The 14,467-nt window shown below is 58.6% G+C and overlaps 1 protein-coding gene across 1 annotated transcript; it reads right to left on the bottom strand.

Moving 5' to 3' along the window:
• Window positions 1–2,679: 2,679 nt before the first annotated feature.
• On the bottom strand, window positions 2,680–13,286 carry C1H21orf58 (chromosome 1 C21orf58 homolog). The gene is made up of 8 exons (XM_032487629.1): window positions 11,867–13,286; window positions 10,985–11,045; window positions 9,642–9,715; window positions 8,747–8,911; window positions 6,615–6,726; window positions 4,650–4,771; window positions 4,090–4,325; window positions 2,680–3,719 (listed from the first exon to the last, which is right to left on the bottom strand). The coding sequence occupies exons 1-8, from the start codon at window positions 11,924–11,926 to the stop codon at window positions 3,674–3,676; spliced, it is 876 nt and encodes a 291-aa protein (XP_032343520.1). The 5' UTR covers window positions 11,927–13,286; the 3' UTR covers window positions 2,680–3,673.
• Between the last annotated feature and the right edge of the window lie 1,181 nt (window positions 13,287–14,467).

Below are 14,467 nucleotides of genomic sequence, written 5' to 3'. Positions count from 1 at the left end.
GGCCCTGGCCCCGGCGTGGCGGACCTCCCACGCCCAGTTCCCCCTCCCACCCGCCGAGCTCCGACTGCACATCCTGACCTGACGTGTAGGAAAGCCTCCCTCCTGTTCTGCCTTCTGAATGTTAAACCCCGGAGTTGTCACAGAGCTTTCCCCAGACCTGTGCAAGGCTCAGGGCCTCGTGGGTTGGGGCAGGCCGTGGAGGAGGCGGGTGCTGAGCCTGGACCCCCAGGTACTGGTTTTGACCACAGTGCACAGATCCCTCAAGGAACTCCAAAGAGGTCAGGCAATAAAACAGCAGCTCAGAGGCCCGATTTGGCCCTAAAGCTCAAGATACTACAACTCTGAGAATTTGGTTTTCTCCCGTGAATCAATTTTAGAAACAGGAAAACGCATTTCCCAGTGGATTTCTGTCCTGACTGAGCCTGGACTTTCCCTGGGTGTCAGGGACATGAGTCACTGCTTACTGCATGGCCTGCTTTTAGCCAGTTAAGTTTGCTGTCAGTTTAAGTCTAAGTGAAGCAGACACCAAAGATAACCCCCCAAAGCTCTGCTCCTCAGGTATTTTTAAGGGACTGAGGGGGTCCTGAGACCTGGGGTCCCGTCAGTGAGGGGTTTGGAGGCTCTGGGGGCCCAGAGGTGGAAGGTCCAGCTTTATAGGATGAGGCCTGTGAATGCTTCCGAGGGGCTGGGTCCCTCGTTTCCCCCCTCATCAGCAGCCCATAGGAGTGGCCCTGTGGTCTTGCTACCTGCTCCCAGGTACCGAGTGACCTGGGTGTGCCCTGACCCTCCACTAGGACAGTGTCCCTGTGCACTTCCTGTCACCAGTGACCCTTCGGAATTCCCACCACCAAGGAGGTGACTGCTTGTGTCTTATCCCCACTTTCTACTTTTTTTTCTTATTAATTCAGGGGTGTTTTATGTATCATTGAGAAGAACCCTTATATTTTAAAGAGAACATGAGCAAGTGACCTGACCTGAATCTGAGAGAAGGCTGCCCCGCTGTCCGTCAGCAGCCGGGCCGCCTGCCCCTGGCCACAGGGCCGTCAAGTTTTTCTATGTCATTCGTGCCCATTGCACCGGGGCCCACACTGCCGGATTCCAGAGCTCCCTGCAAACCCCGCAGTGCTGAGGCCCCTCTCCGGGAGTCGTCTGGGCTCCCCGGCCCTTTACTCTCCAGTGTCTCCTAGATCCAGCTCCTGAGCACCGGACGCCCTGAGGTCACGTTACAATCACGTTAGGTCTGCAGGCCACTGAGCACTTGAAGGCTCCGGGCTGAGCCCAGGCAGTGCCTCTCATCCCACGGCCCTCAGCATCTCAGGAGACCCTGCAGCACCCCGCCAGGACAAGGCACGGCCCGTAAAAAAAGATTTCCTCTGCTCACGACACTGCTGCCACTCACTGCCAGGAGCGAGTGCAGACCCACGAGTTAAGGGCTCAGGCCCAAAGACTGACCAGGCTGTGCTTCCTCCCACCACACTCTAGACCAGGGCACCCACCGTACAGCTTCACCAGAAATCAGGGTTCCCATGACCCCTCCTCTAGTTCAGTAGTTTTCTCGAATGGCCCACAGAACTCAGGGAGACCCTGGGTTACTGTGAAGGACACAGATGAAGAGGTCTAGGAGGGTCCTGAACACAGGGACTTCTGCCCCGTGGAGTTGGGTGTGTCCCCTTCCAGATGTGCTCACCACCCATCTCCTCGGGGGTTTTGTGGAGGGTCTGCTACGAGGCCCGGCCATGGGTGATCAGCTCGCCTCCAGCCTCTCTCCCTCCCGAGGCTGGTGGGGCTGGAAGTCCCAGATTGCAAGTGGGGTGGCTCCTCCAGCGCCCAGCCCCGCCCTGCAGCTCTCCAGATGCCCGAGTCCCCTCCAGCACAATCTCAGGAGTTCGATCTGTGCCAGGAACCAGAACAGAACCAAGCATGTCTCATTGAGCCACGCGAACCCCCACCGCACCCCCACATCTGGACCTCACCCCGCTCCAGGGCCTTGCTGGGGCTCAGGCAGCACCCAGCCTCTCCCAGATCCGGGAACAGGTTTCCTTCGTCCCTGTTGACCTGGCAAAGCCGGGTGTGCAGTGGGAGGAAGCATAGGTGTTGGTCTCTGCCCCCAGCTCCTGACACGGGGCTCCTGAAACCCTTGCAAATTCCCAAGTGACATGAGCACTGGGACCATCTTGTGTCCTAATGAGGTGACTTGGGTCGGGGGGGCTCCTGGGTGGGGGCTGGTCTCAGCAGAGGGACCAAGCCAGGACTGGGACCTTGGAGCTTTCAGCCTCGCCCCACCCTCCTGAGTAGAGAAGTGCTGGAAATGGAGTTAACAGGAGCACCCCTGCAGGAGGAGGCCGCCAGGACATCCCACTGGTCTGGGACTCACGGAGCTTCCAGGTTGCTGAGCACGTCCACACTGGCAGGGTGATGTGCCCCAGGTCCACGGGAAGCACAGGTGACAACCTGAACTCGTGACGGGGGTATTGGGAGGCGGTCACGTGGGACTGAGCCCTGAAACTATGGAGTCTGACACCTTACCACCTGGAGATGGAGTCAGAATTGGACTGAACTGTAGGGCACCAGCTGGGTTACAGAGAACTGCTTGTTGTGGGGAAAACAGGTTTGGTGACAGAGTGAAGTGAAAGGAGGTGCACAGGAGAGGAAGACGCAGGTGGGAGGAGCTGAGTTTCCCTCCTCGGGCCGGAGACAACTGAGTTCTTCTAACTTACCAGGCCGTCCGAAGACAATTAACTTCCATCCAGTGCCTCCCCTCTGTTAACTTAATAATTATGTAGAGAAATAAAAGGAAAGTGAAAAGATGTTAGAAAAGTCAATGCAAAAAGGGAAATGAGGTCAGACCTTTAATTGTACATTTAACCAGACACGTGGGTATTGGGGACACACTGCGCCCAGGCCTCCTGCACTGCCTCACTGGGCAGCTCGCCCAGGGCCCGAGCAGCCTGGAGGGAGTCTGTGTGCAGCCAAAAGGCAACTCCAAGGTCATCGCACTTCCTCTGATGGGCATTCTGGTGACTGTGAAGGTCCAAGGACGCAAGACCAGGACGGGCTCCTGCTGGTGTGGAACTTGGGAGCGAGACCATTTACCCCGAAAGGGGCCAGTGAGCACATGCATAGTGCTTAAAATGGCATTCACGTGAAAATTATATTAAAGCAGCAAGGAAACAATTCCACCAAGAGAAAAATGAAAGAGTAGCAGAAAGTAGCATAGAGGTAGTGTGTTCCCTGGGGAGATGGGAGAACCAGGGCAGGGGAGCCAGCTGCCCTCCCTCGGCCCTCTCCAGGAGGGCCACACTAGTGTCCCTGTGTTCTGTTTCCCGGAGGAGAAGCTGTGCAAGCCACCTTGCAGCTCTGTCCATGCGCAGATCACACGGGGCACACACTGCCCCAGGACTCATCCCCTGGGCCACACGTGCACATGGTTCCCCAGGCACCACAGGTGTGACTTTGTTCATGGCATTTTTCCCAGAGGAAGGTTATATTTTCCGTGGCTCAGCCTATCCACCTGTTCTCTCCTGGCCCTTGAGCCATCTCTTCCCACCCTCGCAGGCCTGCATCCAGGGACCCTCTATGCCTGCTTTCCCCACCCCTGCCCCTACCCCCGTACTGAGGGCTTCAAGCCGGATTCCCCTGAGGCGCTGCTTCTTACCCAAGCCCAGCCGAGGGGTCACAGGCCGGGAGCCTGTGCAGGCAGGACGCCATCGGAGGCCACCCTGAGGGGAAGAGGATGTCTCTGGGTGCAGCTACTGCCCTGGTCTGGCCCAGAGACACCATGCTCAGGTAGGTCTGGCCTCCAGGACTCGGTGGGGGCCCTCAGAGCCATGATTTTAACAGACACTCCCAGAACCACCGCTGGGCTGGACAAATGACCCAAACCTCATGGCGCACTGCTGGAAGGTTGGCATGGGGTCAACATTCAACCATGGCAACCGGGACTCAGGCTGCCATGGTCCCCATGTGTCCCTGGGGAGCCGGCAAAGCCTTCCCTAATTCCCTGCTGCAGGGCAAGGGGGTGACCCAGGCCCTGGGGTCATCCTGCCCAGCAGGCCCAGGAGGCTGGCCTGGAGCTCAGCCCAGACTTACGTGCTAAGGGTGGCTGCTGCGGGGCCAGCCACGTGCCTCACGGTGGGCAGGAAGCCGGCAGCTGGTGGGAGGGTGGTGGCAGAGACCACCGAGGGCCATGTGGGGTAATCCAGTGGAGAGCCGGGTGCAGGGACCGCCTGCAGCAGGGCTGGGGCTGCGTAGTGGTGGTGGTGGTGCACGGACGATGGCTTCTGCCTCTCCGCTCGAAGGAAGGTGGTGTGAGCCCACGGCGGGTCCTCAGCGCAACACACACACCAGGACGTTTCAGCAAAGGCCCCAGCCGCCCCCAGCCTCCCTCCCTCCACCTAGTTCCTCACTTGGGATGGCATCAGTCAGAGCAGCGGTGGACAGGGGTCCAGCACAGCTCATCTGGCTCAAGGGGGCAGCTTTCTGGGCCCCAAACTGCACAACCTACTCTTCATCTGGGTGGGACTGGGGATCACAGACTTGGAGCCAGAATGTGCTTTTCATAGTTGCCCAGATGCACAGAATCCCGGAATAAAGGCCACCAGGCCCTCTGGTTTCGTTGGGGTGGTCTCTTCACCCAGGGTCAAGCCTACCTGTGGGGCGAGGCGCGGGGCGGCGGGGGCGCGGGGCGGCGGGGGCAGGGCTCGGAGCATCAGGCTCTGCACGAGGACCTGGTGCATCTGCGCGTTCTGCATGAGCATCAGCTCTACCACATCTGGAAGGAGGCGCCCGGTCACTCGCAGATGGTGACTGGGCCTCTCCTGGAACAACGCTCTGCTGAAACAGCGCCTGCGCGTTTCAAGCCGGCACAGAGCCAGTGGGTCTGCGGGGCCACGTGGTGGCCTGACATTGTCCACGTCCTAATGGCCAGCACCTCCGAACCTGGTCTTATTTGGGAAAAGGGTCTTTGCAGGTGTGATTGAGGGTCCTGAGACGGGATCACCCCGGGTTGTCCAGGTGGGCACTAACCAAGGACAGGGGTCTTCATGAGAGAGTGGCTGAGGGTGTTCTGGGCCAGGAGAGAACATGGTGCAGAGGCTGGAGAGACGCCCCGAGCCCCAGGAGCTGCAGAAGCAGGAAGGAGCCTCCCGGGGGGCACGACCCTGAGACACCTTGACGTCGGGCATCGGGCCTTCAAGCCGTGGGAGAGCACATTTCTGTTGTTCTAAGCCCCCCAGCTGTGGTCCTTTGTTACAGCCGCCCCAGGAAGCTAATGCATTCACCAACTCTGGATACTGGGAAGCAAATTTCTGTCTGTGAGCGGTAGACATCACTTCTTTCCACAGCAAGTAGGCCCTGGATATTAGGTGGCCTTGGAGGCTTTGTCAGCCTCAGCAGAGGAAGGCAAGCCCCTGAGGACCACTCACACTCCCAACCGAGCAGAAAGGGGCTGAAGGCCCTGTGGGGGGCCCCCTCAGCGCACGGGGGCTGGGGCTGCGGGCAGAGGCTCTTCCCACTCAGACCACCGCTGCCCTGGGTCCTCCCTGCAGTGGTGGACCCCCATAATCATGTGGACCAATTCCTTAAAATACACCTTTCTCTCTGTGGTTCCTTCTCTGGGGAGACACAGATTTTGGCACAGGGCTGGGGAGCAATGGTGGGGTGGAGCCAGACTGCTGGTGGCAAGGCTGTCTGGCAGCCCCACTGAGAGCAGAGACCCTTGAGGAGAACCACGGGGGGCTGGTGGGCGCGTCGACGGGCACAGACCCTGTGGAAACACTTGGGCAGTTTCAAGCTTACCTGCCGTGACTCAGCTGTTCCACCCCTAGACATTTACCCAAGAGAAATAAAAACACGTCCAGACTCAGACGTGAATGTCCATGGAGGCTTTGTAGTGATAACCACAAACCAAAACAAACCAGATGTCCACCAGCAGGTGAGAGGATAAACAAACCGGTCTATCCACACAGGGGACCGTCACTTGGCAATCTGATGCACCCAACAAGGGTGCCGTGTCTTAGGACAGTCATGCTGAGGGAAGAAGCCACACGAGAAAGGGTGTGTCCTCAGTGACTCCACTTACACAAAAACCTAGAAAATACAGCCTGATGCACAGTGACAAAACTGACTGGCGACTGCTGGGGGGGCAGGCAGCGGTGGGGAGACAGGGCCTGGCGCCTGTGTTCACGTCTAAGGTTAGTGAGGGGCTCACAGGTGTGGACACGTGTCAGAACTATCAAGCTGCACAGTTTAACTGTGTGCGATTCATCCTGTGCTACCCCAACAAAGCTATTTTAAAATCTGAGTATTGAGAAGTTATTTAGAGAAGCAGCAGTTTAACCAAGGCTTCTGTGCGGCTGGCGGCTGGGGGAGCTGGGCTGGAGCCCAGCCCCTCGGCGCCCAGCCCAGGCTGCTTCCTTGTGCTTCTTACTTCCTCCCCTCGGAGGTATCCATCAGAACGGGTGTTGCAAAGGTAAAGCTATTTTCATGCCAGTAAATGTGCAGCTTCAGCTGAGGAGCCAAAGCCCAGCCCTAAGTGACCGCCCTGCTTACAGAAGTATTTTTCCTTCCAGTGGAGAATTTCGTGAACCACGTCAGCACTCACAATGGACACTTACCTTCCTTAATGCTTCCTGCCCTTTGGGTGGGGAAGGCCTGGGGAGGGGGGAGCTGGGCGATGAGAGGCTGCTGAGGGAGCTGCTGGATGATGACCGCAGGCGGTGGGGGGGCCTGGAAGAGCCAGGTGATCCGTCACCTGAATGTGCCCTGGAAACAGTCATCTCACCCACCACCCACCACCCACCACCCCATCTGTCTATCTATTCATCTGTTCCTCCGTCTATCCATCCATCATCCTTCCGTCCAAGGGGAACTTCAGATGAGTCACCCTTGAGGTTGGACAGATGGCCGAATAGGTTAAGTGTTTGAGCCTGGGCATCACTTAGGACATGACACATTATGGCCTGCAAGTTTGCCCCCACCCAAATCCACGTGTCGAGGCCCTAACCCCCAGTGTGATTGTATTTGGAGGTGGGCCCGTGAGGAGGCGTTAAAGGGGCAGGAGGTCATGAGGGTGGCCCTGACGCAGTAGGGTCGGTGTCCTCGTAAGAAGAGGATGAGACACCAGAGGTCTGTGTGTGTCAGGAGAGAAGGCGGCCGCCTCGAGACAGGAAGAGCGAGCTCATGGGAGCTGGGCTGGCCGGCACGTTGTGTGGGCCGTCCAGCCTCCAGACCCTGAGAAAGTCAGTGTGTGTGTAAGCTGCCACCCGCGGCATCTTGTTCTGGAGCCCACGCGGAGTAAGAGACAGTGTTTTTAATGCTTCCGCATTTCCTGGCTTCAGCAGGCTCACCCTCGCCCCATTAGCTCTGCTTTAATGGAGGCACCCAGGGAGCTCGCTGCGGAAGGTCCCCGGCTTCTCTCCAGGGTTCAGACAAATGCACGAGAACTTCGAGCACGCTCCCGGTGTCAGAGCACTGGAAGACTTCCTAGCTGAACCCCTCCTCAGCCCTCGAGGCTCTGCCCTGCCCCTCCCTTCTTGGCTCGTGGGAAGGCGACACAGACAAGCGCTGTGTACAGGGTTTTCTAGAAAGGGCTACTTTTCATGTGTTTCAAACTATCTTCTTCCTTCGATTCTTTCCCGGACGTTTAAAAGCCTACCACCCCTCTCAGCTCGCAGGTCACGCACACACAGTGGCAGGCCAGCTCCGGCTGCAGCCACAGCCTGCGCCCCGGGGCACAGGCCGGCGAGGCAGTCAGAGCGGCTGTGCCATCCTGACAGGCAGGACCTCCCACCTCAGTCTCTGAGGCCAGCTTCTGGGAAATCCGTCACAACAACCAAGGGCCCTGCCTGCCCTCGTGGTGTCACTGGGGCTGAGAGGGAGCACCCAAGCCCAGCTGGGCCCTGAGGACCTGCAGTAAGCGTGAACACACCTGGGATTGGGGGAGCCTCCTGCATCGGCAACCCCAGCACCACCCCCAGCCCCCGTTCCTGGAAGAGCTCCAGGTGTAGGACCCCCTGAGACCGCCCCTTCCCACTCCATTTTCTCCGCGTGTGCTGCCGGGGCCTCTGCCAAAGGCAAACGCCCTCCAGGTAGCGGACCCAGCCTGCCAGCACCCTCAGCCTCTCCACCAGCCCATCCAGAACCTTCTCAGCTCGGCCCTGCCCACCTCTCGCCTTCTCTTCTCCCACGCACTCAGGTCCCCAAGGCCTCCATGTGCCAGGTCCCAGCAGCTGCCCTTCTCCAACATGGCCCCTCTGCTTAAGAAAGCCAGGCTTGCTTTCCATCACTTGGGGCCCAAAATGCTGAACACAGGTGTGAGGCTCTCAAAGTGCGACGCTCATTCACCCTTCAAAAGTCTGCCCTGGAGATTAGGGGCCTAAGCTTCCCTGGCCATTGGGACGTTTTGGAAGAGAGTTGACGCACTTCTTCCCCAACCTGAGGTCTTCCCGACACTGAATTCCCCTAACACTTCCACTCCTAGTGCAGGGTTAGGGCCTGGGGCCGAGCTGGGATGCCAGCCTCTCATCTGTAACCAGGAGATAAGACCGCCCTCCCCCAAAGCCTGTTATCAAGGCACCCGTGGGACCTGAGGGAGATGAGACGCGGGGGCAGAGGTGCCCAACAGGCCAGCTGGACGGCCCTGCAGCCACTGCGGTCTCTCAGCCAACTGAGCCTCTTTGAGCCCCATTTGGGGGGGGTCTCTCCCCACACTGGTTCTGCCCCCAAGTGCACCACAAGGGAGACTCACCGAGGGCTGGATGATGCGAGGCAGCTCCAGGGCTGACGGGGGCAAGGAGGCAGCGGGGTAGACGCCCATGGAGGGCACCTCTTGGGGCAGCGCTGACCCACGGGCTCCTCTGTTCAACCCCCTCCGGGCACAGGCCTGGGCGACCTCTTCCAGGAGGTGTTGTTCCTGCAACACCAGAGCAGAGCCTGCTGCCTGGAGGGGAGAGCCCTGGGCCCGGCAGGGAGACGGCAGTGCCAGTGCCCAGGAGTGCGGCCTTCTGTGTGGGAGCAGCTGGTGTCCCTGGTGTCCACTGGGCTCTCCCCTCGCCCCACCCAGGGCACACGGAGCAAGGCCATTGCACAGCCTTGCTGGAACTGGAGGCAGCCCCTGGAGGCAAAGCCGGCAGGCCCTTCACGTGGTGCACACATGAGGAATTTACCAAAAACTACTTTTTTTTCCAGTTGATAGAGTATATTCTGTCTCTAACACGCGTCCATATCTACGTCACTACAAAGCAGTATTTTTATCACAATTATCTGTTTGGACCCAGGTCACTCCCTGCTGCTGGTGAGTCTGGTGTGGACAAAGCCCTGGGCATCTTGGGACCCCACTTCTCGGGAAACCGGGCCCTTTCCACAGCATTTCCACTTGGACCATGTGCACCCGAAGCAGGTGTTTTCAGCCAGTTGGAGCCCAGCCTGCATAAGCAGTCCTGTGTGCTCTGCTCTCTGCAAAGTCCGCGATCCAGGAGTGACGCCCCCAGCTGCTCAGCCCATCAGGCGTCCACCCCCACGTCACAAACATCAGAACCAGTACTGGGTCCAGAAGGACTTTCCGTGCCTCTGCTCTGAGTGTGGGGCCCACAGTTTCAGCCCTGAGAGCTGGGCTGAGGCTCCATGTGGCCACGTGGACCTACCCAGAATCTCTGCAGAAGAGCCTCCCTCCTCTTCCGAGCTCTCCGCAGGGCTGACTCCGGCTCGTCCCCGTTTCCTGAGGGAGCACACGCATCAGGGCTCGGCCCCCGCAGACCCGTCCCAGCGCCTGGCCTCTCGCCCTGGGACCTGCATATGCTGTCCTACAGAAGGAGGTAGGCGCCCCCTTCAGAGAGCTCAGTGTCTGATTCGGGGCCTGCCCAGTAGGTAGTCTCATTCCTGGAAAGGGGCCACAGGTCAGAGTGCGGGTTCCTGCTGGTCCCAAGCACTGCGCAGCTCCTGCATCTGCGGCAGAAAGCCCTTGGGCTCCGCTGGGCACCATGAGAGGAAGGAGCCCCACAGGGCCCAGGACTGGGCTGAAAGCCCAGCCTCCCACCACCTGGAGCCACCCACTGGCCCCAAACTGCCTGCAGGCTGGCGTGGTCCAGTGAACAGCACCCTTGAGTCCATGCCTCTCCAAGAAGAGAGGGCTCTGGGAGGGGTCTGGTGGTCCCCAGCCTCCTTTCCTCTGGGTGCAGCAGGCCTGCCCTTCCCCCCAGAGCTGGGGATGCCTGAACCACCTATCCTTTGGGGGTGCTCAGGGGTCCCGACACCCCCAGGCGTCCCCACATTCCCCAGGGGTCCCCACATTCCCCAGGGGTCCCCACATCCCCCAGAGGTCCCCACACCCCCCAGGGGTCCCCACATTCCCCAGGGGTCCCCACATTCCCAGGGGTCCCCACTCCCCCAGGAGTCCCCCATTTGTGCTGCTCCATGTTCTGTGCTTGCCCTCGGTCAGGTGACCTGGTTTGGGATTTTCTATCTGGATTTGGGCCGTGGGCTCTGCCCGCTGCCCAGGGGCTGCCTGGGTCCCTGATAGCTCAAGAAGCTACATCACGTAGTAAAGAACAAGCACTATCTCCCCAGTGCCTCGCCCGGATGTCCCTGAGCCCAGGGACAGCAGTGCCCTCTCGGTCCCTGTGGCCTGAGCTTTGGGCCGCTGGCCACATGGGCGGAAGATGGGGCATCTGGTCTGGGTGGCCAAGGATGCACAGACTGATGGGGGTGGGGTGAGCCCCCGTCCCACCCCAGCAGGCTCCGGGCAAGGCAGTCTGGTGCGAGCGTGGCCCTTCTGATCTAACCCCTCTGTGCCTCCTTCTCATCTGCAAGATGGGGTTAATGGGCGTGCCCTCCTGGGTGTGCGGACTAGAGGCGTGCTGGTCAGAGCACTGGGGGGTATGTGTGGGTGTGTGCTAAAGGTTCACGAAAAGCCTTTCCACCCGGAAGTCAAGGAGAAGACTGAGGGCGCTCTTCCCGCGACGGCCTGCGCAGCCCCAGGGGCGCTTGCCTGGCCTGAGACGGGGGTCCTCAGAATCCCCTTCCACATCCTCACGCTCTTGCTCCAGTTTCTGTAGGGAAACGAGACCACGACCAGGACACAGGTTTCAGGCACCTGCTCCGTGTGAGGGGCCCAGCCAGGCCCCAGAGCCCCGGAAGGAGTGGCTGGAGGCAGGAGGGGAGTGAGGTAGACCTGGGGGCAGGTGGCCAGTGTGGGGCCCTGTGGTCACACTCTCCACACGATGAGCACACACCCTGCCTTGAAACCTAAGGGGATGCTCTGACACACACAGGCCCCTGCAGGCCACTTTCTGAAGACCCTGATCGCCCCACCTGAGCCCTGGGCTGACCTGGGGTGACCCCTGCCACTCCCTCTGTGGCAGCCCCTGGCCACCTGGGCTGGGGCTGTTGCAGGGTGAGGGCAGCAGCAGAACAGAGCAGGCAGATGTGGCGGGGCCGCAGGGCTGCTGGGCCGGGCAGCCTGTGAGGGCCGCGCAGACCCTCAGAGAAGAATATTGGTGTGAAGCTGGGTCCACCAGGCTGCGAGCCCCAGGCCTGGCCTGAGAGACTCCAGGTCCTGCACGGTGCAGAGTCTGTGTTCCCTTAAACACGAAGCCAGGAGGCTCCGGGGGGGGGGGAGCCTGGTGGGGCCCTGGAAGTGCTCCAGCCTGAGGGTGCGCGCCTGCCTCCTGGCCTTGGAACCTGACAGAGAGCCTACTTGGTTCTGTACAAACACAAAGAAGAACCAGGAAACCACAGCTCTTCATTACAAGGCTAAAACCACTGAGAAGGGTTTTACTTGGAAGCCGGCATGCTCACAGCTATAACCTTACCTTTCAAAGCTGTGCTCCTGTAATGAGCTGTTAAAAACACAAGTGCCCAGCTGTCTTACCTTCTCTAGGAGTTTCAGAGCCAGTCGGGCCATTTGATCTGCCACCGAGGAGTCCAGCATCCCAGGACCACAGGAGGGGACGCCGCAGGCTCCCCACCCCCCCAGCTCTCAGTTCCCTTAGGAAAGCCACTCAGCGGGAGCAGCAGCCCAGACCTGGGCCATGGAAGGGCTCCCGCACTCTGCTCGGCTCCTGGAGACCAGCCGCTGGGCCAGAGAAGAGCTCCTGGGAGGGCAGCCGCCTGCCCCAGGACGCAGAGTGCCCACAGCCAACGCCTGTGCCTCCGTGGTGGTTGCTAGGTGCCGCAGGCGTGGGGAGGCCCTGGGTTGCCAGGTTTCTGCTGAGTCCTCAGCCCCGCCTGGTGCCCATGCAGGGGTTACCCGTAAACACCACCAATTCTGAGGTGTGACCAGGTGGGGCTCCTGAGGAAGGAAAAAGTGGGCAGTAGCTGGGGCCAGAGGACAGTCCCGACACCCCCACCCCAGTGCCCCATCCTCAGGACAGAGCCCAGCACTGCAGGGGCCTCCTCCACCCCCAGTCCATTACAGCTGCCAGGAGGCCAGCAAGCCCCTGTCCCTCCTAGGGATCCTGCCAGCCAGATGAGAGCCATGGCCGGACCCCTGGAGGACAGGGTGTGGACACAACCCCCAGCAGATTTCAGGAAACTCTGGGTGGCAAAGGGGTGGCACGAGGGAGCTGGCCAATGAGGCATCTGGGGGTTTCCAGCTGAGGGCTCAGATGGGCCCATCCCAAGGCACCCAGCCAGCACCTCAGAGGACATGAGGCCACCCTGGGCCACTATCCCTCAGGGCAGTTGTGATTCCAGCACTGGGACTGCCTGGCTGGGACTCAAGCCCAGAGAGGGGTGGGGATCCTGGTGGCTGAGCTGCAGGGGCACCTGGGAGCAGGTCAGCCCTTGGTGGGTGACCCACCTGCCGGCTAGAGTGCATGTCCATAGGGCTGCTGTGGGGTAGGGGGTATGCCCAGCAAAGGGGAACCTTTTATAAAGGGTGGTTTGCTTGGAGGGTAGGGCACTGAACAGATAAGAGCAGCTCTTCACTTGTATTCTTTCCATTTCAGATTTATGGGGACAGCAGTCCACGGCTGGGGTTAGAGCAGGGGGTCTGCTTGCTTGCAGCCCCTCCTCAATGCAATGGATCAAGAGATTTGCATCAGATGGCCAAAACTGGGCTAAAAGTTCCTTAAGTTGCCCATACACTTCAGTATTTGTAGTTTTATATGTATCATAACCTTTAGATTCAAACAGGAGGTCTGAGTGTGCACACTAATGAGCTAACTTGTCAACTCAGGGTGCTAGGAGGTAATTAACACCTTCCAGTGGGTGTTTGTTAGTTTAAATACAAGCTTTGTTTTTAAGAACAGTATTTTTTATTTTTGGGTGGGGGAGGTAATTAGGTTTATTTATTTGTTTATTCTAATGGGGGTACTGGAGATTGAACCCAGGATCATGTGCATGCTAAGCACACACTTTACCACTGAGCTCTACCTTGTCCCCCAGAACAGTTTTAGATTTACAGAAAAATTGAGAGGACAGTGCAGAGAATTCCCACGGACTTGGCTTCCTCTATCAGTAACGTCTTGCATCAGTATGACAGATTGGTTACAATTCATGAACCTGTATTGATACATTAACTGAAGCCCACACTTCATTTGACTTCCTCATTATTTTGCCTAACGTTCCTTTGTTGCTCCAGGTCCCTGTCTAGGACACCCCGTGATGTTTAGTTATCGTGCCCCCTTTGGCTCCTCTTGCCTTTGACGACCCTGACACTTCTGAGGAGTGCTGGAGCACATCAGTACCTACTGTACCTGCTGTTTTGTAGGGTGTCCCTCTGCTATGGGGATTTGTTTGATGATTTCTCATGATCTGACTGGGGTTGTGGGTCTAGGGGGAAGACCCTGGAGGCGAAGGGCCCTTCTCATCACGTTCCATCCGGGGTGCGTGCCGTCACCATGACCTTCGCAGTGACGATGACCTTGGTCACCAGGCAGAGGTTTCTCCACTGCACATCTACCATTTTCCTCCCCCTTTCCACACTGCCCTCTGCTGGAGGAAGTAGTATGTGTGTGTACACAGCCCATACATAAGGAGTGCGGGTTATGATTCCCTCCTTGAGAGTATCTACATATTTGGACAGCTTTTTAATTGTTAAAAATAAAGATGCAGACCCAACATTTACAGAATATCTATGGAAATAATTCTGGGGTTCTGAGGAACACAGTTTGAAAACCACTGGTCTAAGCAGTGTGGGCAGTGCACGGGGTCCCCACAGTTTTAGATGTATTGCAACGTGAGCAGTTTGAGAGATTCAGGCACAGATCGGAGTCTGACTGCTCTTGAGTCTGATCCTTCGGTCTGCTGGTGTTGCCTGCTGACTCCTGGTCTCATGAGCCCACCGCCTCATCTCTGCTCCAGCTGCTTAATTCTGCGAGCCAAGACTGGAAACTCCACTCACCACACAAGGGACTGTGGTGTGACTCACGTGGTTGAGTTTCTGGGGCTCCCTGAAGGTTTGTGTAAGCTGTGGCTGCTCAGACTCCCAGGATTGCACTGAGGATGAACGATGAGCTTGTGTCAAGGG

This window comes from Camelus ferus, chromosome 1 (assembly GCF_009834535.1).
Source record: "Camelus ferus isolate YT-003-E chromosome 1, BCGSAC_Cfer_1.0, whole genome shotgun sequence".
Lineage (NCBI taxonomy): Eukaryota > Metazoa > Chordata > Mammalia > Artiodactyla > Camelidae > Camelus > Camelus ferus.
This window is presented reverse-complemented; position numbering and strand designations above follow the sequence as displayed.